The 26390-nt window shown below is 39.1% G+C and overlaps 1 protein-coding gene across 1 annotated transcript in view; it reads left to right on the top strand.

Annotated features, from left to right (window-relative positions):
- The window catches only part of pkdcca (protein kinase domain containing, cytoplasmic a), a 53457-nt gene that overhangs the window by 7679 nt on the left and 19388 nt on the right, over window positions 1-26390 (top strand). Inside the window, exons 2-5 of the mRNA XM_073050718.1 lie at window positions 4804-4926; window positions 9671-9942; window positions 12238-12317; window positions 15368-15475. Coding sequence (XP_072906819.1) covers window positions 4804-4926; window positions 9671-9942; window positions 12238-12317; window positions 15368-15475 — 583 coding nt within the window. The remainder of the gene's footprint in view (window positions 1-4803; window positions 4927-9670; window positions 9943-12237; window positions 12318-15367; window positions 15476-26390) is intronic.

Below are 26390 nucleotides of genomic sequence, written 5' to 3'. Positions count from 1 at the left end.
ACCTCATCCTGGCCCTTGAACCATATTGTCCACTTGTACTGCACTTTCTCTGTAACCATCTTTGGCATTCTGTTATTTCCTTTGCTGTTGTATGACCTCATTGTACTTGTGTTTTGGGCTGAACTATATTGTTGGCATGCGAAATAGTTCTTCCACTGTGTATGACCACTGAGTCTGCTCTGCCATTCCATCATGGCTGATTTATTATCCCTCTCAACCCCATTCTCCTGCCTTCTGTCCGTAACCTTTGACGCCCTGACTAATCAAGAACCTACCAAACTCTGCTTTACATATTCTCGATGACTTGTCCTCTACAGCCATATGTGGCAATGAACTCCACTGATTTTCCAGCCTGGCTAATGAAATTCCTTCCATTTCTATTCTGAATGGAAGTCCCTCTATTCTGAGGCTGTGCTTTCTGGTCCTAGACTCCCCCATAGTAGGAAACATCCTCCCACATCTGCTTTGTCCAGGCCTTTCGATGTTTGATACACTTCAATGAGATCCCCCTTCATTCTTCTAAACTCCAGCGAATACAGGCCCAGAGTCATCAAATGCTCCTCAGGTGTTAACCTTTAGTTCCTGAAATCATTCTGAAGAACCTTGTATGGACTCTCTCCAATGCCAGCAAATCTTTTCTTAGATAAAAGCTGTTCGCAATACTCCAAGTTCGGTTTCACCAATGTCTTATATAGCCTCAGCAATACACCCTTCCTCTTGTATTTTATTCTTCTCAAAATGAATGCTAACATTGCATTTGCCTTCCTTACCACTGATTCAGCCTGCAAGTTAATCTTTAGGAAATCCTGCACAAGAATTCACAAGACCCTTTGCACCTCTGATTTTTAAAAATTTTTCTTCCTGTTTAGAAAATAGACTGTTTATTTCTTCTACCAAGATGCATAAACATTCACATCCCTACACTATATTCCATCTGCCAATCTGTTTAAATTCCTTCTGTGGACTCCTTGCAAAAATAAAGTTCTGATACGACCAAATATAATTTTATTTTATATAAAAAAAATTATATGTTTGGCTATACCAGATATTTGTTTAATTTCACCTTCGGATCTTAAGGGATAGCTCCAAGATTATTAATGCACAACAACCGATTGTGACAAATTGCATCCCTCCATTTACGGAGTAAATATCTTACAAGTTATTTCATTGTGTGGTGCAATCTCTTTTTACTTTCCCAATGAACTCTTTCTGAGTAAGCAAAACCTGTCTGCTCACAGAAGTTCAGAAAAATGCCATAACTCCATAGATTTAAAAATTGCTTCAAGTCAAAGCAATGCTGAGTTCTGGTACGAGCACTTCTGACTCGCCTAGGATTCACCCTCCAGTAATTCTGTTTGCTATTCACTTCACACAACAAAACAGGGCCCATTTTTTCTTGCATATTCATTCATGAGGGGCTACTGCTTGCATGCTGTTAACTTGCTGATGACAGCTTAATAAGGTCCTCACTTTGTGTTTCATCCCAATGAGCTTGTCGAGCTTTGTGTGGCAGGCTAACCTTTCCTCTTTTTTTCTGAGTAAGGGGCAGCTGTGTCACTATTATTTAGAAGAATGAAAGACCTTTGAGAGACCATAGCTGTGACAGATTAAACTAAAGTTGTCTTGCACATGAAAACCTACAAGATTCTGTGTGCCATTATTAGAAACAATAGTGGACAATTTAACCTATATAAAAAAAATGCAAGCCGTGTTACAATGGAGAACCTTAACAGTTTGACAGAGAGACTGTGTAAATTCAGTACCTTTGATTCCATAGGTCATCCCCTTGTTCAAACATGATTAATTACCTTTTACTAAAACCATCAGAAGTTGACTTGATGTGCAAATTGTTTTTTTAAAAAGCTATTGGCCTTCAATGTACAACTTACTTTGTCGTACATGAAAGTGGATAAATCCTGGGCCAAAATAAAATGTGTTGTCTGAGAATGATTTATAATTAAGCACCACAGAATAAACAACTGGAATCACCAGCAATTAGGCTGGATATAATTTTGACTTTTAACATTACATTTAAGTTTGTACTTGGCATTCAAAAGTATGCATACAAATATGGGAGAAAATTTACTACTTTAACATTTATTAAATTTTGTTTTTATTCTTCATTTTCTGTTATTTAATATTTGATAGTCACATTGTTTGATTTTATTATACTATATGTAAATAGCACTCAATTTCCTCAGTCTTTATATTTATTATTAATCTATTCACTTAACTATTTGTTTTTCATGAGCAAATTAGTTTTGAAGTGTGTTTAAACCTTTTAAAAATATTTTCTCTCAACGCACGAGTAGAATTTACCACAGATGTGAACATTGTGAATCTATGTACAAATCCATGATACATATTTAAATTCAAGTAATACTTGTAGAATGTTAAACTGTGAATCATGGCAATGATTGTGAAATGCTCCAGCTTGGTGTAAAGTAAATGGCCAGAATTCATCATTGATAATAAGGTTGCCAATGCAGACACCTAAGAATGTCAAGAAACGAGTGTTAATATTGGGAATACTATGGTGATGAGATTTGACTTGAGGCACCTTGTATGGCTGAGGAAGCTTTATTTTCCGCTAATCAATGTTAAAATTTGACTCTATACTCAACACTGATATTAGGTGCAAACTGTGAGTAAGAACACTTCCACCCTTAGCTGAGAAACTTGAAGGTAATCATCTCTCAAAGGGACCTGACTGAGGTTACTAATACTGTCTGATGTTAATTCTATATGGAACAATTAAATTCATAGTGCAGTGATGGGATTACTTGAAGTTGAGTTTAACTTTTTTATCCCCCACCCAGTGTACAGCCTTTCCAATTTTCCTTTTCATTGATTGCTGCATTTTTTCACATCCAGTGGGAACAGTTAAATTTAACCTCCCTGCTTTGGACTTAAATCCTTTGAGCCATTGAAATGTTTCTTTTTAACTGCTTTGCAACTAATATGACAGTATGTATTAAAAGACCATCATAAAAATTTTTAATGGAACAGAAAATGCCCTTCTGGGAGTATTTTGGTACAAATATATTAGGTTTTGTTTGCTGGAATAATCAGCAGGTAAGGTTAAAAGGCAGGATTTAATTTAGTATACCGTACTTGAATCCAGTGTACTGGACCATTGATTCAGGCATAGGAATTTAAATCCCACCATGACTGCATGGGAATTTAAATTTAAGTAAAAATTAATACAGTAGTCTCAGTAACGTAATGACGAAACCACTGGGTCATTGCAAAAAAAAAGCAATGGCTTCACTAATGTGTTTTGTGAAGTAAATCTGTCCTCCTTCACCTCATTTGGCTGGTTTTTGAAACGGCTCCAAACTAGTCAACGTGGTTTATGTGTAACCACCTTCTCAATACTGGGATAGTTGTAGGAATGGGCAATAAATGCTGATGCTGCCGGCAGTGTACAGGTTCTGTTAATGAGTAAATCCAAATAACATCCTCCTTGTTCCGTATTAACAAATCTGAAATGGAGATTTCCTACAGCCACTGGTAACGTGAGGATATATTTGCTCTGAGATTCTCATTTTAAATCAAACATTTTTTGTTTGTCCATCTCGGATTAATTTCCTTTCTTGGTGACACTGTGAATGTCTGAGGGATTGGGGAAACCAGTGAGAATTCGCTGGGATGCAATGGCTTTGAAATAGTAATGGTTCTGCAAAAATCAGGATGGGCAGTTAACTGTTTGCTCTGGCCTACTCTTGCCTGTAAGGCCCGATTTAATCTCCAGTGTTTGTGCTGCAGAAGTTTCTAGGTGGATCTTCAGGTGCTGTTTCATAAGGCACTAACTGGAGACCATAATGTCATGCACCCTGCAAAATACAGCTATGTACTACCAAAAGCTCTGGCAAGCAGGTGCAGGGAGGCAGTCAAGTGAATTGCAATCTCGTTGGCTAGCTAAGTTAGCAAAGCGATTAGAAACTTTTGCTTTTGGCCATCTTTGTCACTTTTTTTAAATTTCCTACTATTTGTGCTTTGCCTACATGGATAATGAGATATTTTCAGCACAATGAAAGAATAATTAAAATTAGCAATTCAAGATGCTAAGGAATCACTGAATTCATCTGATCAAGTCGTGCTAATGGTAGCTTGTCTCTCAGATGTCTGTGCATTCTCTGCTCATTACCAATCCAGGTCCCACAGTGAGCTAGAGATCCTGATTCTTCTTTGGATCTCACTCAGCCCGAGTCCACCTGCCACTCAGTTGGCCAGTGTGCTGGGAAATGTGGGTTGCAGCATTCCCTGCCTCCAGCTGCACAGTCAGAAACTGGATGGGAAGAAAGTTGCCAACATCTCCACAGGTCCAGCCATCAAATGAATTAATGACTGCAGGTTGGGCTGTATCTGCTGGTCAGTGGGTCTGTAAGGGTAAATGTCAGGAAAATATTTTGCAGTGTCCAAAATAAGAGGAAGTACAATAGAAAATGCAGGGTGAAATTTCATCCAGAGCATTGTTAGTTTGTGAACTCACTATGGCAACATGTGGTTGCCGCAACCAGTATTTATGCTTTTGTGGGGAGGCTAGATAAACACGCTGAAAAAAGCAACTGGGGATTATGCTGATCGAGTGAGATAAAATAAGGTGGCCACAGCCTCTTCTGGTGTAAATTTTATGAAAATAAAATACAAATGTCACATTTTACAAATCTAGTAATCACTGCAGTATCTGCATCACTGCAATATCACCAGTAATTGTCTCTGTTGTTCTAAGGAATAATTTTGATTAAACAATTTAATATATTGCTTTTCTGATGTTTTTTTTTGGTTTCCTTTTTGCAGCTCTATGGATTCTGCTACCAGGATAGCAATCACATCGCTGACACATTAACCACTATTACAGAGCTCGGGTCCCCTTTGGAGATGATTCAGCTTTTACAGACTTCATGGGAGGAGAGGTTTCGAGTAAGTAATGATTATCTTTGGAGCTTTGAGTGCAAAGGAAGTTGCGGGGGAGGGAAGGGATGAAAAGTGCACCAACGCAGAGAAAGTAAGTTTTTCAGCTGTCGAAGAACTTTGTTTCCCGGACATGTTTTTTCTTTTAGAATTTTGAACAGTGTTTGGTCAACGTGCATATTTTTAAAAAAATCTTACAATTAGTTGGGGAACTGTTGATCAAATCAAACCAATTTTCATTTGATTAAGCATAATGAAATAATTTTTTTCCCCTTTAAAAAAATAAATTCTAGGCTTACCATTTGAAACACTACAATATTTCAAACATTGATAATGTGCTTCCTTGCAGTTTGAGGGAGAAGTCCGCTGTATCAATATCACAGTGGAGTAGAGATAACTACAGAGGCATGAGAGAGGAGCCAGCCGAAGTTGATTAGAAGGGGACACTGGCAGAGCAGCAATGGCTGCAGTTTCTGGGAACAATTTGAAAGGTGCAGGATCAGTTCATCCCAAAGAAGAAGAAACTTTTTCTAAAGGGGGGGGGGGGAATGAGGCAACTGGGGGTGACAAAGGAAGTCCGAGACAGAATAAAAGCATAAAAGAGGGACTACATATAGCAATAAAAATAAATTAAGTTAGAGGATTGGGAAGCTTTTAAAAGCCAACAGAAGCTACTGAAAAGCAGTAAGGAGAATAACGGTGAAGCATGATGGTAAGCTAGCCAAAAATATAAAAGAGGAATCCAAAAGATTTTTCAGATATATGAAAGATAAAAGAGAACCAAGGGTGGGCATTGGACCGTTTGGAAATGTTGCTGCAGAGGTAGTAATGGGAAAGAAAGAAATGATGACCATCTTTATAGAAGACACTAGCAACAGGCCAGAACTTTGAAAGAGTCAGGGGGCTGAAATTGGTGTAGTCACTATTGATAAGGAGAAAGTGTTTGGGAAGCCAAATGGTCTGAAGGTAGGTAAGTCACCTGCACCAGATGGACTACACTCTGGTATTCTGAAAGAGAGAGCTAAAGAGATTGTGCAGGCATTAGTAATGATCTTTCAAGTATCACTAGTTTCTGGAATGGTTCTGGAGGACTAGAAAATTGCAAATGTCACTGCATTTTTTAAGAAGGAAGAGAGGCAGAAGAAAGGAAATTATAGGCTGGTTAGCCTGACCTCAGTGGTTGGGATGATGTTGGAGTCCATTTTTAAGGATGTGGTTTTGGGATACTTGATAAAATGGGTTGAAGTTAGCATGGCTTCCTTAAGGGAATACAAATCTTGCCAGACAAATCTGTTGGAATTCTTTGAGGAAATAATAAGCAAGATGGACAAAGGAGTCAGTGGATGTTGTTTACTTGAATTTTCAGTAGGGCTTTGACAAGGTGCCACATATGAGGCTGCTAACCAGGATGAGAGTCGACGGAATTATAGGAAGATACTAAAATGGATAGAAGATTGGCTGACTGGCAGGAAGCAAAGAGAGGGAATAAGCATTTCACAGTACTGTATACGTTAATGATCTGGATGACAGAATTGAAAGTTTTGAGGCCAAGTTTGTGGATGATACAAAAATAGGTGGCGGGACCTGTACTGTTGACAAAGGAGTCTGCAGAATGACTTGGATAGATTAGGAGAATGGGCAAAGAAGTTGCAGATGGAATACAGCATAGGAGAGTGTATGGTTGTGCACTTCGTTAAAAGGAATAAAGGTGTAAAATATTTTCTAAATGGGGAGAAAATTCAAAAATCGGGTGCAAAGGGACTTGTGCAGGATTCCCTAAATGTTAACATGCAGTGTGAGTAGGGGGTAAGGAAGGCAAATGCAATGCTAGCATTCATTTTGAGGGGACTAAAATATAATGACAATGATGTAATGAGGCTTTCTAAATGTATTGAAATATTGCAAGCGGTTCTGGGCTGCATATCTGAGGAACAATGTTCTGGTATTGGAGAGGGTGAAGAGGCAGTTTACAAGAATGATTCTGGAATGAAGGGGTTAACATACGAGGATATTTTGATGGCTCTGGGCCTGTACTCAATGAAGTTTAGAAGAATGAGGGAGAATCACGTTGAAACCTACCAAATATTAAAGGTCTGCATAGAGTGATAATGGAGAGGATGTTTTCAATAGCGGGAGAGTCTTGGACCAGAGGGCACAGTCTCAGGATAGAAGGATGTCCCTTTAGAACAGATGAGCAGGAAATTCTTGAGTCAGTGGATGGTGAATTTGTGGAATTTATTGCCATAGGCAGTTGTGAAGGCCAAGTTTAAAGCGGAGGTTGAGATTGACAGTTTGTTGATTAGTCAGGGCGTCAAAGGTTATGGGAAGAAGGTAGGAGAGTGGGGTTGAGAGGAAAAATAAATCTGCCATGATCAAATGGCAGAGCAGAGGGGCCGAATGGCCTAATTCTTTTCCTATATCTTGTCTTCCTTAGTGTATCTTGTCATAGGTGTATTTTTGTTAAAATATTTTCATTTGATGTTGGAGACTCTGAAATCTGACTTGTGGGGGGAGAAGGTTCACTATGGATCAGGCTTAGACGCACCACTTGGTTTAGGAAGAGACATGATATAATGTTACACATTCCATTTAATTTATCATAACTAATTCTGTCTAAGCTCATTAATCACCATGTCTAGGCCATTTCATTTCCAAACTAGTTTTTAGACTTCAGGATAAGTTTAATTTGCTCTCCTTTCTTTGGGGGGGGGGGGGTAAGAAAAGATTGTATTCTTTATTCACATAAGTCTCTTGTACTCCCTGTCAGGTGGTCACTTTCATTCATTATACCACGGACAACTATTTAAACTGTTGGCGGTAGGATTCTGCCCTCCCTCTGGAAGGGAGGGAGAGTTCATTGATGGAGGAAACTGTACATGCTCCCGAAAACCTTCTTTCTGTCACACCAGCATTATTTGGCTTTCTGGTAGACCTCAAATGAAGGGGGTGGGGGGAGCACCATCATTGTATTCAGTAAATCACTGAATATCAGAATCTGGTTTATTATCACCAGCGTGGGTTGTAAAATTTGTTACTTAGCAGCAGCAGCAGTTCAATGCAATATATAATATAGAAGAAGATAAATAAATTACAGTATATGTATATTGATTAGATTAAAATCGTGCAACAAACAAAAATAGTATATATTTAAGAAAAGTGAGATAGTGTTCATGGGTTCAACGTCTATTTAGGAATTGGATGGCAGAGGGGAAGAAGCTGTTCCTGAGTCTGAGTGTGTGCCTTCAGGCTTCTGTACCTCCTACCTGATGGTAACAGTGAGAAAAGGGCATGCCCTGGGTGCAGGAGGTCCTTAATAATGAATGCTGCCTTTCTGAGACACAGCTCCTTAAAGATGTCCTAGGTACTTTGCAGGCTAGTACCCAAGATGCAGTTGACTAAATTTACAACCCTCTGCAGCTTACTACAAATGTTTGTAGATTTGTGATTTTTCTTTCCCATCAGAGTATTGCATTAAAACTGCCTACTTCTTTCGTATATCAAGTTCTCAGGAAATGTTAAATAAAGTGAATTTAAAGATACTGAACAAAGCAAAGGGCTGATACTTAAACCTGCACCACTGTCTTGAATTGGCCTGCATGTGTAAGTTCTTGTGTTTAGTGTTATCAAAGTGAACTTTCCTTTGCGTAGTGTTATATTTCACTGAATGTTTGAAGATAGCATCTGATAGGAAAGTGTGATGTGAATGTATTGTATGATACAGCACTGTTATTAAAAAAAAGCACAGCTCAGGTGCAATTTGCAGTCTATGTAGAACTAACATTTTCATCAGACCTCTCGGTCTTGCTGCTTTTGGTCATTGTCCATTGCAGATTTATAGGCTTCATGGAATCAGATTTGGCTAAATGTCCTATATAATTGATTCACATGTTGGTAGTATTTGTAGACTGCTTCAAAAGACCATGGTCTAGAAGTTCCTAGTCTAGTCATTGCTACATAGATCAGTTTAGTTGTCTGTGCATATGATACGCCTGTGGACAGGGGGTGGCTGGACATGCACAATGATGTCGAATGGTACAGAATATACATTTCGATGGCATCCTCGAAGTTCAGTTGCACATGGGTGCTCTGGGGTCGTGCAGGAGCAGAGTTCCACATGGCTTGAAGTGCCGCTGAATGGAGATAATTCTGACCTGGTTCGCGACCATGTGACTTCTGGATCATCTTAAAAATAGAAACCCCTTTGGTTTTTGATTTGCCCCACACGCGAACAAACATTTCCCAAGCCCCGTTCTCCCATCTTGCTGTATATCGTCGTTCGATACATTGCCCCTACATCAGGCATATCACTTCTTCCTTTCCTTGCACCCAAATGCTCTCGACACTTGCCCCTCCCACCTTGATTCAACTCTTGAGATCCCATTTCTCCTCCAACGGAGTCATTTTCTTGAACAGCCTCCACCCCCCACCCCCTTTCTGGACCCTTCTCCACTGGCCAAGAATAAGAATTTGCAGTCTGTATCCTGTCTCTGCTAATTACACAGTGGGAGAGTTGTTTAGAGGGATATGGACAGATAGACGAGCTCAGGTAGGCTACTTTGTTGGCATGGGTAAGCTGGGCTGAAGAGAATGTTTCTGTGGGTATTTGATTCCCAGTTTCAGGGGAACTCATTCCTTCCGCATGTGTTTAATGGAGAAGAGCTGAAGACGTATTTCACTGAGCTGTGTCATTTTGGAGTTTTACTTTAACGCTGAAGAAATTGTGTGACTGTACTTTGTGCTACTTTCATCGCAGATATGTTTGAGCTTGGTGCGCTTACTGCACTATTTGGCCCATTCTCCTCTTGGCTCAGTAACACTGCTAGACTTCCGCCCTCGCCAATTTGTCATCGTTGATGGTGAACTCAAAGTGACGGACTTGGACGACGCCAGCATCAACGAAACGCCGTGCTCGAGCAGCAGTGATTGTTTTATGGAGTTTCCTGCCCGAAATTTCACCCTAACCTGCTCGTTGGAAGGCATATGTCAAAGGATGAATGAAAAGCGGAATCTCTACAACGCCTATAGGTAATTGCTTCTTTCATTGCTGAACGTGCTAGTGAGCTCAGATTGCAACCACCACCATTGCCAGAAACAGAATATTTGTCAGTTTCATCACTATGCAAAATTGCTTTGAAACTGCATTCCACTCTGTAAAGGACTTGTGTAATTGACAACATTCTGTGGTTCTCAGAAGGGATAATATGTCCAAAGATGATATACTTTATGTTTATTATGACAAGAGAAGCAAAGCAATGAATGATGGTGTTTGCAATGATTTCCAATGTTTTTTCACAGTTCTCTCATATTCTACTCATAATATTCAGATAAATGCACTGATAGATTCACCTTAATCTATTCAGGTCCTTTCAGAATAACGCTCTCAACATAGAACATTCTATACATCCAGTGGTAGACCATTGTTGAGAGGATGTGGTACAACAAAAACTAGCTCTATGAGGTCCTAGACCTCTAGAATTTCAGTAAAGGTGACGATGAGTGAGGGCCTCTGAATGATGAATCGTTTATTTCTGCTAGAGAGGACATGTAAAGTCTGTTTATCACCTATGCTACAGAATACCTGTGGTGTTATCCAGTGCACTTGTATTTCTGCCATTGATATGAGTTTGTCTTTGACATTTACAGTTAGTAATATAAATGAGGATCTACAAGTTTCTATTTGATGTTCTGAACAATCTGGGTGTAAAACGAATCAATCATTAAATTATGCACTGATTAAGTGGCAATGCTATGTCATAATATAATGGCCATAAGCAATTTATAATCTCTCAGCAGTCTTAAACTCTTATCAATGACAGAAATATGAGTGCACTGTATACTGTAGCACAGGTATTAAACCAGAATCCATGTGTCTTCTCCAGTGGAAATTAATGATTAATAATTCAGTTGGAAACATCATTGATAGGAAGGGAGTATTGTTAGTGTTTTGGCAAATATTTATCTTTCAGGCAGTAACTAAAACAAATGATCTGGTGATATATTTAATTATGTTTTGCAATTTAATCAGCTTGCTGTACACAAACAAGTTGCTTATACTATAACAGGGACTATGAATATCAAGTTTTTAATTAATTGTGAAGTGCATTACAAAGTTATTGGGTTATGAAAGACACTGTAAAATGCAATTTTCCTCCCTTTATTTAGGTTTTCTGTTGGAAACTTTGCATGGTAACATTACATCTGTTCAGTGAAAGGCAAAGTTAAACACCAGTCCTTTCATTTGCTATTTCTCTAGTCTTATTGCACACTGTGACATTAGTAGGACTAGTTTTCAACTCATATTCATCTACCTGTTCTCAACTAGAAGTTGGATGGTCAGCTGCTGAAAATGGGCCAGCCTAACCTAACAATTCTCCAGAACTGACAGTTGCACTGTCCATCTGTCTGAAATGTGGGATGCTGCTTGAGTAGGAAAACCTTACCTGGAAATTCAAGTGCATGATCCTTTCTATTCAATGTTAACCAGCTGAAAATTGATTCCGTTTTTTGGAAGTGACACAATGGTTGTTATTTTGTGTTTGTTTTCCAGTGGAGACGAAAGTTGAGTGGTTTCTATTATAGTGATTGATTCACAATGGCACATTAAAAATCCACACCTGTTCTTTTTCTCCTACATCTAATCTTTTGGAATATAATCGTGTGAGTGTTGTCCCAGCTTTGCTTGCTTTGTAATCCAGTGAAGTTGAAAATTGAAGACATTGTGAGAAATTCTCTTCATTGTCAAGTGAAAGAGTGATGGTGAATGGGTAGCCAGTTATACCCCCCCCCCCCCCCCCCAAATGTCTTCACTGGACAGAAAAATATTAACACTCTCTGGAAACATGCCTGGTTGATTGTGTATAGCTCGGTTTCAGTGACGTAAAGGGACTTCAATGGGAAAACTTCTAGAGAGGGGTATATAATAGGTGTGGTAACTGAGTACAAGTGCATTTCCACACTACCACCTTCTGAGGAGGATGTATGGAGCTGCTTAGTCCAATATTGAAGGAGTTTGGACATGAGTGATCATTCTTGTCCAACCCAGCTGCTTTTTCTTTGTTTTCTTTGTAGCACTCATTTAGCATCTTTTGAAAATGTTGAATTTCTTCCTTGATAACTTTAACCTCAGTCACCCACGTGGAATTAGTATCCTCTTTGGCACCAGTCCTAATCCAACAATTCGTTTGGTACATGCTTGCAAACAGGTTGCGTAACTGAGCTGAGATTGCTTCAAAATAAAGGAGAAGTCACAAATGGGAATGGGGGAAAATAAATCTCTTACCTCTTCAAATATACCTAATGTGTCTCAATACTCTGTTGCAGGTTCTTCTTTACCTATCTTTTGCCACACAGTGCCCCATCGAGTCTACGATCATTACTGGATAACGTAGTGAATGCTACGGGTATGGTATTTAAAAAAATTATTGCAACTGACTTTGATCAATACAAAAGTGTAACTTTTAGAAATATTTTAAAAGCATTAGACTCCAGTCCATGCAAAAGAGTAAAGGTGCAATTTTCATCAGCTTAAACATTTTAATCTTGCCCTTGCCGTAAACGATGTCAGACATGTTTAATTGATTTATACTTAATCGCATAAACTGAATGTATTCTTTTACATTTCATCTAATTTGGATGTCAGAGGATATTGACAATAAGTTCCATTCATTTATTATTGTTAATGCAGGAAAAAGTGTTTCAAAAGTTTCACTGAGCCATGATGAAAATATCAGTACCAAAGGATAAATTAGAAAGCATGCCCTAAAAAAAGGACACAAGTGTACTTTAAGGGAGTTTGTTATTAAGGAGAAAAATCAGTGACAGAATTAGGAAGGAAATTCCAACCTGAGTCTTGGTTTTCTGAACGAATTTTGGAGTAAAACTTTGATGTACAGGCATTTGGGTACAGAAGAAATGGGAATGTGGGACTAACCAGATCTGAAAGACCAAAGGAAGTTCCATATATATGTTGGTAGGGCAAGGGTAGCACAAATTAAGCACAAATCTGAGGTATCAAGGTCCTGTGGTCAATATATATCAGGGGCCATGTTTATATTAGAGGTTAAGAACAATAGCTGTCTGACTGAGAAACCTGCTTGTGTATTTAGTGGAACTGTTCCAAGTGGGGAGTTAGGAATATAATTTTTATGGAAAATGGAATTCACCACATGGAAATTAATAATCATTTGAAAATTGAAGTGCTTCATTGTACTGTATAGTTTTGCTGAATTTCTTTGCAGGAAGGACAAGCACAGAACTGAGAGAGCTGAACTTTCTGCATTGGAAACTTAGGTTTATAATATTGATTCCATTTCTCACATTTCAAAAACCTTTGCCTTCAACAGAAACTTTATACAATTAAGAAGAAAGTGTAGCTTGCAAAATGGATTGTTATATGGCAAACTGTCTTCACAGGAGACATTCTACAAAGGATTGCTTCTATTGTTTGAAAGACAAAAACAGAATTTGAGACTCATACCTCTGAGTATCCAACCAGTGCTATTCATGTTGTGTTCTGAACAAACAAGGGTTTCCATTTGTAGTTCAAAGGAATTTGCATGTACAAGAAAATTACATAGGAGCAAAATAAACTGCAGTGCATTGCATGTAGAGGATCACAATATATTATTGGAAATAAAACTTAATTGAATTGGTGAGATATACACAGAAAATTTCATTCCTTATGAGACAAATGTTTGCAGAATAAATATTTGACAAAACTTTTAATAATTTAAACAATCCACACAACTGTTGCCTACAAAGAACAAGACTCTACAAGCTCATGTCTCGGGTAAATACCATTTAACACACTGCAGGTGGGAGCTATGGGATTTATTAATCCATAAAACTTTAGTCCTCCTTTATGATTTTAAAAAATAGCTAGTTATCACCATTCATGCTCATTCAACTTGGTTTTATCCCCGAAATATTAAGTAACTAAAATGTATAACTTGCTACTTGAATTCAGTTTTTGAAAGGTGGAACAGTAAATGGATCTAGGGATTAGTGCCTTGGTATTTCAAACAATACTTACTGCAAAGCAGGTCCATTCACGGTTTGTTTTTTGCAATGTAACCATAAATGCATCTTGTCATTAGTGTCTCCACCTCCTGCTGCGTGACGTCCTAAGGAAAAAACCCAAAGATTTAAAGCAGTTATACCTTTAGCTCAGGCACTGACTCTTGGCTGTCTGACAGAGTAAATTAATTGTTAAAGTGATCATCCGGATTTCAGCCAGGTGGACGGCAGGATGAGCTATTGTGGTGGTAGTCTAGCAAAATGTTCTCTTCACTACTTATCCTACCTCAAAAGCACCATGGTTGGTTGATTCGGCAAAGGATCACAGTTGGGATAGTTTAGGCCCCCTTGTACCCCTGGCTGAGAGATGGGTTTGTGTATTCCAACTGCAACATGAGAAACAGCATGGGACCAGGGCTTCTTCCTGTAGATTTTCATAATTATGAATAAATAGCGGTATTGCAAGATGTACAGCTCTCTCATTCTGTTTGCTAATAACACAACAGCTGTAGAACTATCAATTGGCATTCTGAGGATGCAGTTCTGCCAAGTACATTCCATTTGTCACTAATTGTAAAAGCTCATTACAGACAAAGCAGTCAGAGAAGAAAGATTTTAACTGTTGTGTTTGCCAAAAGTATCTTCTGTTTCTGACTTTGTTATTACTCTAGAGTATGGCTTTGAAAGTTGTTGGAGTTATTATGCATGGCTACTTCCAATAATCTTTGTTTATTCCACATCACATATTTTTGCATGACCTGGTCAAATGCAATGTTGCATTTAGGGAAAAAGGATAATATGGGAGCTAATCATCCAATGTTTATTGCCTTGCTCTCGCTCTTCTGTTGAGAGTGCCTACATTCTGTGGGTCCTAGCTCAGATCAGGAACCTCGAGTCTTGGAGGTTACAGAAATTGCTTCCTACCTCATTCTGTACCATTGGACAGAACTGAAGATCAGGGTTCTACCTATTTGTTTAAATTTGGGAGCTTTGTGTGTTAGCCAAGTTGACTGAAAATTGCCCATCACCCTTCCTAAAATTAAAAGTGACTGTGCTTTGAAAGCACTGCCATAGATAATCAGGTTTGGGGTATTCTGAAGATGCCAACATGGAATGCAAACACATATCTGCCTTTCTGTAGACAAATGGCCTATAACACAGTAACAAGAGGAGTAAAAAATGCAAGTAATGAAATTTAAGAGTAATGGTTAAATGGCATTTATGTTTGGATTTGTAAAGTTTAGGGTTGTTGGGTTTGGAGGAGGAGAAAATGGTTGATATTTCACAGTTGAAGTGAAAGGACTGGAGTTAGAAGCTCAAGGTGAATTCTGCACACTATAACTGTTAGTGAGATGAAAAGGGGAAAGCTGACCATGAAGTGGAAGTGATTGAAACAGCAAGAAAGCATTTGACAGAAAGATGTTTGTTTTAACAGGGGAGTTGCGCTGGGGCATTGAAGAGACATTGGCTCAGCTTGAGGAAGTCCTGTATCTATTCAAGAGTGGATTATACCTGCAGAATGTCACAAGAAGCAAAATCTCTGGTAAGAAGGCCTCACATACTTTAACTGCTTTATTTCCTATATTTGAGCTCCAGGTTAAATAGAGGAGGCAGGGGAACTTTCATTCATTGCAGATTCTCATTGATCGAAATATTCAAAGCACTGTGATGAAAGAGTCTGTGGTTTGAGCTGTATGGAGGCAGAGTATAAAGGAAAATAATTATAAAGTAATGGCCACATATTTTAACCCTAGTATGTGTTTCGATTGGGCTACCTTGCATGTATGTTCTTTTCTCTACTGTTGATAACTTTAACTTTTATCATATGGCAGCTTATTAAAATAGTTCTTTTTGATTGTTGCTTTGAAAATAAATAACAGCTTGAAGCTTTTGTGGTTTTATTTCTTTCTTAGTGCCAAAATCCATACTATAACCTAGCAGTCCTCAGGAGGAAATTTCTTCTTGTATGTTTGCCATTGGGGGTGGAGGTGAGCGGGGAAGGTCTAGATGCTGGATTGGTACCACTTTCCTGTTTGTGCATGAAACAGCTTGCTAGTTGACACTAATTGAGCATAAAAACTGCCAGGAAAGGAATCTTGCCTAAAAGTTCAACCCATTTGGTAACAAATGAATGCATTGTGTAGGACCAGCAGTGCTTTGCACCCCACTTCCAGCTAGGCTGAATTTCTCAGCATTGCCTCTTCCCAATGAGAAGCAGAAGAATGTGAGTTGGTCTTCTCCAGTCCACTAAGCCTAAAACTATGTACTGTGTGCCCACAATTGGACATGTTGCCCCTCTCTGCCTCTGATAATAGGCAAATGCACCATTTTTAAAAAAACTGCATGTGACATCTTTCATAACTTCTTACAGTACTCTGCAGATTTTGAAATGTAGGCATCAAAGCCAGTTTATGCACAGTGAAGTCTCACTTGGCACGATAATAGATGTAAACATTCTTCTTGTAGTCCCGTGTAATGCTTTGTACCCAGTGGAGAGGGTAAGCAGCACATTGCTTTGATTTCTCTGAATACAGATCCATAATTTGTTCAATGTGGTGTCACGGGTAGATGGGGTTGTAAAGACAGCTTTTTGCACAATGGCTTTCATAAATCAAAGTCCTGAGTACAGGAGTTGGGATGTTATGTTGAAGTTGTGTAAGACATTGTTGAGGCCAAATTTGTAGTACTGTGTGCCATTCTGATCACCTACCTGCAAGAAAGGTATCAATAAGATTTGAAAGTAGATAGAGAAAATTTGCAGGATGTTGCCATGACTTGAGGACCTGAGTTATAGGGGAAGGTTGAATAGGCTAGGTCTTTACCTCTGGAGCATAGTAGAAGGATGAGAGATTTGACAGAGGCATATAAAATTGAGAGGTATAGCTAAGGTAAACGCAAGCAGGCATTTTCCATTGAGATTGGGTGAGACTAGATCTAGAAGTCCTAGATTAAGGGTGTAAGTGTGGAACAAGCTTCCAGCAGAAGTGGTGGATGAAGATTCAATTGCAACATTTAAGAGAAATTTGGATAAGTACGTGGATGGGAGGGGTATGGAGAGCTATGGTCTAAGTGCATTTCGATGGGACTAGGCAGAATAACAGTTTGGCCCGGATAAGATCTGTGACGTGCCTGTTTCTGAGATGTAGTGCTCTATTACTCTAAGAGAAATGGCATCCCCATTTTTTAATAGCAGCTTTGGAGTACTGTTGACATTTTGCATTGACTCCTTGCAGTGGGATTTAAACCCATAACCTCTGATAGAGGAAAGAATGATAGCTATCATTGCACTACAAAATTAGCCATCTGTAAGTTGGTAAGAATGGGTGAAGCTTGTATTTTTGCATGTGGCGTTCAAGGAATCACTGCAAACTGCTTATAAAATAGATATAAAAGCTTTAACTTTTTATTTTAATGTGTCCAGTAAAAGACAAGGCCCTGCTGGGCTCACTGGAGACTGTTCTCATGCTGGTTTGTTCACTTTGTCATGCACTCCTGAATTAGAAGGCCACCCTCCCAGCTGCAGCATTACCACACTGATTTCCTGTCTGCCTGACCGTCAGATGTAGTTGGTCATCACTCTGGGATCCACTTCACTCTTTAAATGAGGCACAAAGGCAAACTGCAAACACCCACTGTTATAACTGTGACTGAAGTTACCAGAGAGACCCTGAAGCTGGTGATATGGAAGTCATTGCAACAAGCAGGGATTTTTCTAGGGACTCCTGCAGAAGAGTCTCTCAAGTTCAAAATTACCTCACAATTTTTATACCTTTTAAGTTCAAAGATAACTGTGGGCAATGACATTGTTTACTTCAATATTTTGGATTGACAATGCTTGCTTTGAGTTGCACATTGACAGTGGGAGACACCTCTGAATGTTCAAACACCTTTGCTGGGAGAAATTAATTGATGCACAATATCTAAAAGCTTCTGAAAACAGATTAATGTTGCTAAGGCTGACTGCAAGTACACAAACATGACAACTATTGATTGCCTAACACCATGATCATGTTTGATATGCTAAGTGGCATCATTCTGGTCTACGAGCTTGAACTAGAGTCACAATTGTACAGATAACTTAAACCCATGGTTGCCTGTTTGATGCAGGCCAATTGTCTTAGCAATCCTGTTGCCTTAACATTTGGCTGATGCATGTGCAAACATCTCATGACCACCATTTTGTAAATCATATTTTTAGTCAGTGGTCAGTTTAACTTCAATTTACAGCTTGCAATTTGCAACAAGAATTGAAGTTTAGTGCTTGCTTGAATTAATATCTGCTATATTCAGATACTTTAAGTCCAGAACACTCCCTAACACTAATATGAAAACCTTTCATTTCAGACTGTGCCTGCTTTGAGTTAAGGTGATATTTCTTCTAGTTTCATAGTAAGAATGTCTATCTTAGTATTACATAACTTATCTTTATGAGCACTACAGGAAACTTGGAGGGCTAGCTGGAAATTCACGGGGCTGTGAGCATCAAGAAGGTTTTTTGCGGGGGAATGTTTTGGAAAGGCATTCATTAGAAATGCTCTCACTTTCAAATGTTTCTGTATACTTAATGACCTTAGGCATGTTGAGTCAGCATTAAACCTCAGGGTACTGGTTACCTGAGGATTTGTTTCTTTCAGAACTTTGGGATTAAAAAAAAAGAATTAAAAGCTTTTCAACTTCTGCAATTATGTCTTTAAACAAAAATTAAGCATCCAAAAAGTTCAGATTGCATTTCCTATGTGACATTTTAATGTTAAGTTGATGATATTCATACAAAGCACAATAGATCAAAATAAAAATGTTTGGTAGGTGTGAAGAAAAACTCTAAACAGGTCTGCCTTGCGGACAGATCTTGAGTCTACTGCAGTCAAGTTGTCCCGTCTTTCTGGCTGCTAGGCGGTTATTTGATTTGAATTGGGCATCTGTCGCTTAGTGCTTCACTGCAGCTGTATAGAGAGGGAGCTGAGTGATGACTGATTGTGGATTCAGAGTGAGGGATGGAAAGGACAGAAGGGCTATTCATTGTCAGACAGAAATGAAATAAAGCCAGACTCTCTGTAGTTACCTTGCTTCGTAATTAGTTACCTTGCAAAGCTGCGCAGGTGTTCCAATGACTTTTGAGTTGTCTGAAATCCATCGTACTCTTGCTGACTGAAGCCTGTCATCACACTAAGTTTATTTTCAGCACTACAATAAATATAACAAACATTTTCTTTGTGAGAAAGTGCCAGGAAGGTTGTGTTTTTTTTTCTGGTGGCAATTAATCCTACTTTGTGCCAAATCAGAACTCACCATTGAGGTAATGTGAATTAACTGCTCTGTGCCTTTTTGATTAGGAGGAAAAAACATTGCTGAGAGATGTGCTAAATCTAGAAAACACTCTTCTTGAATAGAAAGAAGGATATGACCTCTTTGTCCTTTGCCTTCAGTCTGTGTTTAATTCATCACACTTTAGTCATGTCCCTCCATTTCTCTCAGCCTGTCATCTTTTCTTTGCCCCACCTTTCCCTCATTCTCATGATTTCTTCCTTTTCCCTCTTTTCCAATTTTCTGATATTTTGTTGCATTTTCTGTCTCAATCTCTTTTTTTTGCCCTGTATGATCCTTATCAGCTGTTCCAGTAGCTTTGTCTGATAAGACAGCTTTGGCTCCCAGGGTTATATGAAGGTCTCTAATTCATAAATTTTCCAGCAAGTACAAATGTGCTTCTAGGTTTCAGAGCTCTCCTCCCTTCAGCAATCCCACAGACTGAGGCCAATCCGAAAGCTTATCACAATGCTAGGTACCAGTACTACGGGGTGACTTAAAATGTATGTTTAGTTCTCAGCTGTTGGTAATTTAGAAAATAATAACTTCTATCATGTAGTGGTTCATTTAAAAATGGTTCAGTGTGCTTGTTGCTGTGAAAATAAACAATGTTTTGAAGCTTTAGAGGTTTTGGTTTTTCCTTCATTACAAAATCCATGTTACAGAAACAAAGCACACTGCAGATGCTAGGTCAAATCAACACATACAGTTTACAGGGGGAACTTTCCTTTAGTATGGTTGTCTTTTTGGTGTAATGGGGGGTGGGAAGGAGCTTGACGTTGGGTTGCTATTGTTTTACTGTTCGGGCACAAAATCTGCAATTAGAGTCCATTACTGTTTGCAATCCCTCTCCTGCCCATTGGCCAACCAGAAGTTGCTACTGATTTGGGCTTGAGGCAGCTGGGAACCATACAGGAGATTTGGAAGTTAATCTCATTCAGAAGGAATCTGCAGATTACCCATCTGCCTCAGTCCAAACTACAACAGGAGTTAAAATCCAAGGCTTGAGTTCTATGTGGAAGCCTCTAACTTATCTCGTGTCAGCCAAGTTAGGTGAAATCTGCCTTGCACTCCGTAGACATAATCTTGCGTATTCCCCTCCAAGTTGAGGAAGTCAGTGTCAATAATTTGCTCACTGCTGTGTAGCCTCTTCTACTGTGCTAATTTAATAGCCACCTGCAAAGTGTAGTGATCTCTTATGTGTGCATTGTAGATGAGACAAACCTTTTGAAAAGAGACATAATACATCAATAGATTCAGGGCATGAAGTACTGACATATTACTTCAGAAATCTGTGGGAAAAGGTGCTATCCTAGTTTTGTTGCTGGCAAGTATCACAACTTGCAGTTACAGGCTGGCTGGTGGTGTAGGGGCATCATCACTGGACTTCAGGCAGGTGGTCATGAGTTCAAACTCAGCTGGGTCCCAGCCTGGGCAGCAGCTGTATCTGTGTGGAAGAAAGGCCTGGCAATCTACTTCTGTATCTTGCCATGAAAACCCTATGATCCATGAGGTCACAAAGAGTTGGACTCAACCAAACGACTGAACAACAACAACAAAGTATCACAAAGAAAATGTTTGTTTTATTTATTGGACAAACAACCCAAAACCATGGGTTAACATCTCACAAGGACCATTGAGGAACTGGAATTCATTCAGCTAAACAAATTATCAAATGCAAAGTTAGTTTTGGTACTTGTGACCATGAATCTACCAGCTTGATATTAAGACCATTAATATCCTTCAATGAGGAAACCTGCAGTCCTTGGGCTTTCTAACTTGCTGCACAGGTGTGTGAACTTGTGGTAATATGTGTACGAGTACACTCTGGTCCCTTTGAACATCAATATTTCCCAGTCTCACCCTGTTTTTAAAAAAAACTTTTAATTCTTTGGTCCATCATTGAAATGGACTAAGGTGCCACACAGTTCAAGGGAGATCAAGATTGGACAATAAATGTTGGCTTTGCCAGTGATGTTCCTGTCCCAAGTGACTGACAAATGCATAGCAGCACCAAAATAATTGTCCAATAATATTCCCAAAGGGGAGCTTGAAAACGTATCACTAATTGTAACCATTAAATAGTAACTCAGAACAAATTGGTAGGAGAGGGGAGTTTATGTAAGGCAGGGGTGTCAAACTCATTTTAGGTCACGGGCCGGATTGAGCAAAATGCAGCTTCATGCGGGCCGGATCAGTCGGACGCGTGCGAACGCAGCTTTCGTTGCCTCCGTTTTTTCAGCCTGCTCTCATGTGTCTCAGTCTCTGCTATAACTACAAAGTGTTTCACTTTACAAATTCCGTTTCTTATGAAGAAGACTGCCGAGCAAGACTGCCGAATAAACACTAAAACCCTGAAAACCTGGTACCTGAATAAACTCAGCATTAGCCATATCATACGCCATAGGTGCTTCGATTACTGGGGCCAGCTTTAATAGTAATTAGATATTATCTCGCGGGCCAAAGATAATTCCACCGCGGGCCGGATTTGGCCCGCGGGCCTTGAGTTTGACATATATGATGTAAGGTATATTTGAAAAAGCAGAAATAGGACCTTGAAACCGTAAGCCACTTGTTATCAGTTAACCAAAAAGGATGTAGCATTCATCTACAGACTGTAGTGTGGGTTGTCCAAGAGTGAACTACACTTGCCACATCATGGTGCAACTAGACCTATCATTTAGAATCTGTTTGGAATTTTTTTGAAAATGAAGTTGTAAGTAGAGTTGCACCTTCACTGCCCATGCTTTCCTCTTTACTCTGAAATCAGGTGATGATGTAGTGGATAAGATTTTTCCGACTAACCTCACTGGCGCTCTGCTTCCTGGCACCCAGTGGCAGGGCATCCAATGGTAGAGTGAGGAGGCTCCACCCCAAGACATCCCTGAAATGACCAAGTCACATATCCCCTGCCTACCCTGCGAACTGAAATAAATCATTGCTTTTCTCCTTGTTTCTGATTGAAAGTTAAATGATTATTCTAATTGCTGAAGCCTTTCCTCTGCTGTAGAATCACGGTGAACTTTGCAGGTGGGGAAAGGCTAGCATTCTTCCAGCCAGGAGAAGCTGTAAATCACGACCTGACTGCTGTGGGTAGAGCCCATGGTCATTAGCACTGATTAAACTCAGCTTCAGGGGTTCCTCAGACAAGTTGAGTAAAGAGACCAGAATCTATTGCGTCAATTATAATTCACTAAAAGTGTAAAGTGAGTTTGTTTGACCCCACAGACTTTTGGACGTGTGCTTCTTGAGAATGTGCACGAGGCTGAGTTATTGCTGATGAATTGTTCCTGTTGTAATTGTTCTTGTGCTCTTTAGCTTCATGTATTCACAATGACTTGCCTGGAGGCAAACTGTAACAGATCATTTTGTACTCACCAAGACTGTTTGTAAGTGATGTATGGTATTTGTTCTTTGAAAGAAGTAGAACTGTCAGGTTAATGCAATTCAAGCAGACGTTTATTCAAAAGTAGAAATTACTGTCAAACTTTTAAAGCATTTTTTTAAATGAATATTTTATTTATAAAAGGAAATGTATTGACCAATTAGGAAAGTGACTTGTTTTGTAGTTTGAACTAAGAATTGATCCAACAGATGTTCAGTCACCTGTAATTCACTTGTACTTACCCCTAAAGCAGTAGATTGAAAGACCAAATCTGTCATGGAGGATCTGAAGGCCAGTGGTGTAAACTTGGTTCCAGTATTTCATAAGATATTGGAGCAAAATGAAGCCATACAATCCATCGAGTTGGTTCTGCCAATCTATCATGGCTGATTTATTATCCCTCCCACTCCCATTTTTCTGCCTTCTCCCCATAACCTTTGATATCTTTAATAATCAAGAACCTATCAAACTCCACTTTAAATATATCCCAATAACCTAGCCTCTGCAGCTGTCTGTGGCAATGAATTCTGGCTCTGGCTAAAGCAATTCCTCCTCATCCAGTCTAAAGGAATGTTCTTCTATTCTGAGGTTGTGCCCTTTGGTCTTATCCTCTCCACATCCACTCTATCTAGGCCTTTCAATATTCAGTGAGTTTCAAAGTGATTTTCTCTGCCACCCCCTTCGTTCAGCTAAACTCTAGCACGTACAGGCCAACAGCCATCAAACGCTCCTCATGTTAACCCTACATTCTCATGAACCTCCTCTGGACTGTCTCCCATGTTAGGAATCCTTTCTTTGATAAGGGGCCCAAAATTGCTCACATTACTCCAAGTGTGGTCTGACCAATACCTTATAGAGCCTTGACATTTCATCCTTGCTTTTATATTCTAGTCCTTTTGAAATGAATGCTTAACATTGCACTTGTGCATTAGGACACTTGGATCTCTACGAACTTTTAGATAACGTGCCTTCTGATGCCTCTGACCGAGGTGAAGACCTTGCACTTCCTCATGTAAAACTCCAAATTTAAGATCTTTGCCAAATGTTGTTGTAGAATTGCAATGTCCTCATTTCAACTGACTTTCTACCCAGTTTTATATCATCAGCAAACTTGGAAACTTTACATTTTGTTCCCTCCTGTAGGTCATTAATATAAATATTAAACAATCATGGCCCTAGAACCAATCCCTGGAGTACTCCACTTGTTAACTTCCTTCTGCTTGAAGGGGTTCATTTATTTCAACTGCCATTTGGAAATATAAATTTACTACATCTACCAGCCCTCCTCTTTCAACTCGCACTGTTACATTCTCAAAGAATTTGAGCAAATTTGTTAAACATGATTTGCCTTTCATAAAACCAGGTTGACTATATATCATTTCATTTAGCTTTGATAAGATTAGTTATATCCTCTTGATTATTGGCTCAAGCAACAACATATGCTAAAGTAACTGACCTATAATTCCCTGCCTTCCATCTTCACATTTTAAGTAAGAGTCATATTGGCTATTTTCCATTAGGTACTTATTTCTGTTTCCAATGTTTTAGCTTGTTTTAAAAGAGGTATAGCACAAGAGAACCAGATTCGGGTTTATTTTCAGTTATGTATATTGTGAAATATGTTGTTCCACAGCAGCTGCACAGTGCACAACATAAAAAAATTACTGTGTTTCAAAAATAAAAATAGTTTTCTTCAATTTTCACCCCCTTTGGAGGCATCTTGCCAGTAACCTGCAAGCCTGGAATGGATTTCATTCCTTCTATATAGGACTGGATTATAAGAGATTGCAACGGAACCCAAACCTGATTTTGGGGAATATCCAAGTAAGATGTTTTGAGTATAACTAGTAACCATGCTGTTTTATCCAGTTCATTCTCTTTAGCACAGGGCCACTGAATTAAACTATATTAGTCTCAGCACTGGCCCAGATGAAAGCAGTAACTCCACACTTACAGAAGACTAACTGCTGGACTTTGCTGGTTTGTCAGATCTGTTTCACATAAGGCTCTTCTTTTATAAATTTAGCATCTGGATGGGACCTGTCTCCAAAGAAGAAAGGAGATTCCTTGTAAATGTGTAAATTGTCACAGTCAGGTGGAAATGTTGTAGGATGGATGGGAAGGGACATCAGCGTGGCCATTACTAGGCCTTACAGCAGTATTAGCTGCTCAGACTGGCATTGGCAGAAGTCCATGAAGGCTCTCCTCCATGGTCTTCCGACTAACATTAAGAGTGGACCCTGGAATCTTGAAGAATATGCTAATTGACAGAGAATCAAAATATTATTTTATCATTAATTGTTCTTACAAAGAACATTTTTTTAAAAATGGGAGTGGGATTAGGCCAGTTGGCTCCTTGAATCTGTTTGACTTTGAATAAGATCATGGCTAATCAATTTTAACCTCATTATCATGCCTTATCCCCATACCCATTGATCAATCTAATCTCTAGAAATCAATCAGCTTTCTGGCTTCTTCCAACAGTATTTTTGAAAATGATCTGCTTAGATTTTTTTTAAAAAAGCTCATTGCAGTTGGACCTGAACCTCCCAGCAGAGTAGAACCTTGAATATTATGAGTGAACATGTTGAGATTTTTGAAGTCCCCTACTGCTGAGTCTGGATCATGTAAATTTTAATGGGTCACTTTTAATAAAACATTCAAAGTGCAAGATGCAAAACAACTGAGCCAAAGGATCACCAAGACATTTCATTTCAGAAATAACAAAATCACTTGTGAATACAGTAGATAGAGAATGTTGCCATAGGCTGCAACTTAAAATTGCTTAAGGGTTATCTGGGGAAAATGGGCTGATTGCCATTTTATCCGCAAGCTCCAAGAAATATTCTGGCATTGACATATTTTAAAATAACTGATTTTTAATTTATTTTACAAACGTTGGTTATATTTTTCATTCTGAATGCTGCAAAAGGTGCATTTATCTGCAGTGCAAGCAGATGAAAATGTGTGAATTTACTGCAGTGATGAGCTGGGGATGGAGATGTATTTATTGCTTTAAAAGGTCATTAGTGAGTAAATCAAGCACAACCTTGGCTTTTGTACTGTGATTTATTGTTGCCAGCCTTCAAATTTTATTGGCATGTTTTGGGAGAATGTCTCTCTTGGCAAAATGTAGGGCTGAACTCAACCATGCCTCAATAAAATCTAACAATTTTATGAAATGGCTCTGGCTAAGAGTTGCACTAAGTTAGATGCAAGTGTGCTTGATTTTTTTTTGATAAATTGACATTCATCACTCACTGCTTTCAGCAAGGCTGGTCATTTCTCACGGGAAATCTTCAGTCTCATTTCATAGGTCAGTCAGTCAAACTGACTGCTCTAAGTGACTGAGAAAGGGATGGAGTAGCTGCTGTCTTGTGGGGGTTGTGGGGTGAAGAGGTAATGGATTTGCCACAGGTGTACAGAAACTGAGAACACCAGCATACCTTTTGCTTACCTGCACTAAATATTGCAGGAAGTGCCTCTTGTCTCAGTGCTTCAGCAGGTGTCCCTGATCAACAGCAAAATTGTCTTGGCTGGGTTCCAGAAATGGTTCATACTTACAGAGAAAGACATATCTAGTGTAGGAGGTGATCTTTCAGATTCTTACTGGAGCTACTCAGAATATTACTCCTTATCGGGTAACATGGACAAAGGATTGGGCACAATTGAGCTCAAAGGTAAAAGTGAATTGAGAGGCAGTTATTTTTTTTTAAAGTTCATGGTCGGTATGAGTGCCATTGGCCAGAGTGAGGAAAATGCTTCAAGA

The sequence above is a fragment of the Hemitrygon akajei genome, chromosome 7 (assembly GCF_048418815.1).
Source record: "Hemitrygon akajei chromosome 7, sHemAka1.3, whole genome shotgun sequence".
Classification (NCBI taxonomy): domain Eukaryota; kingdom Metazoa; phylum Chordata; class Chondrichthyes; order Myliobatiformes; family Dasyatidae; genus Hemitrygon; species Hemitrygon akajei.
The sequence above is the reverse complement of the archived record's forward strand: the minus strand, read 5'-3'. Positions and strand labels throughout refer to the sequence as shown.